At 51.5% G+C, this 1,014-nt stretch overlaps 1 protein-coding gene across 1 annotated transcript in view; it reads left to right on the forward strand.

Annotated features, from left to right (window-relative positions):
• Positions 1–6: 6 nt before the first annotated feature.
• The window catches only part of LOC147817490 (uncharacterized), a 5,384-nt gene continuing 4,376 nt past the window's right edge, over positions 7–1,014 (forward strand). Inside the window, exons 1-3 of the mRNA XM_087170522.1 lie at positions 7–63; positions 574–705; positions 775–1,009. Of these exons, the coding sequence (XP_087026648.1) occupies positions 20–63; positions 574–705; positions 775–1,009 (411 nt within the window). The 5' untranslated portion in view covers positions 7–19. The remainder of the gene's footprint in view (positions 64–573; positions 706–774; positions 1,010–1,014) is intronic.

A 1,014-nucleotide genomic window follows, 5' to 3' on the forward strand; every position in this document is an offset into this window, starting at 1 on the left:
CTACGTCCAGAGGCTGCCCATGTACAACCTGCGCTGTGCTGCAGAGGAGAACTGCCTCGCCTCGTAAGCCGACACACTGACACCTGCAGCTTGTAGCCCCGCCCACTTCTATCAGAGAAGTTACATATTGACAGAAATCAGCTTTAACTTCTCTCCAGTGACTCGGGAGAGAAGCTGTTGATGTGAAACAGCAGATGATCTCTCCTGCAGAAACAAAATATTCAATGTTCAATACTCTCATCTCACGCTCTCCACATTCTTCTGTCTCTGTGAATATCCAGCATCATGACGGACACCTGATCAATCTGATCAATCTGTGAGGTCACCGTCCGTCAGACCAGCCTGACCCCGTCTTTGAGTCTGAAACTGACACTTTCTGTGAACTTGTCTCCAAGTTTCTTTAGCACGTGTTGAAGCACGTGTTCAATCACAACACGTGTAGGAAAATATCATGCAGGGTCAAAGCGTGCTGCGTTCACATACACTGCTGGGAACTCTGTAAGTTTGTGCTTTGCTTAAAATATGAATATTAAACGTTCTAACTCTGACCTCCGGTTGTTTGTTCTCCTCCAGTTCCTCTGCTCATTCTCAGGATTATGACACCAGGGTTCTGCTGAGGTTCCCTCAGAGGGTGAAGAACCAGGGAACGGCCGACTTCCTGCCCAGCAAACCCCGATACGCCTGGGAGTGGCACAGCTGTCACAAGTAGGTAGCGAGTTAAAGCTAACGTTAGCATGTTAGCACCGATGACCTGACCTCGCCGCTCTCTCTCAGTCACTTCCACAGCATGGACGAGTTCAGCCTGTACGAGCTGCTGGACGCCCGGACCCAGAGCCAGGTCGCCGAGGGTCACAAGGCCAGCTTCTGTCTGGAGGACACTTCCTGTGACCCGGGATACTACCGCCGCTTCGCCTGCACCTCACACACTCAGGTACCAACACACACCACCGTCTACGCCACATGTGACCTGAAGCAGAGCGATTACCGGACAGCAACGAGAACAGACGCCGTTTA

The sequence above is a fragment of the Seriola lalandi genome, unplaced genomic scaffold (assembly GCF_002814215.2).
Source record: "Seriola lalandi dorsalis isolate HSWRI2012SDOR001 ecotype SW California unplaced genomic scaffold, Sedor1 jcf7180002054951, whole genome shotgun sequence".
In the NCBI taxonomy this organism is placed as follows: domain Eukaryota; kingdom Metazoa; phylum Chordata; class Actinopteri; order Carangiformes; family Carangidae; genus Seriola; species Seriola lalandi.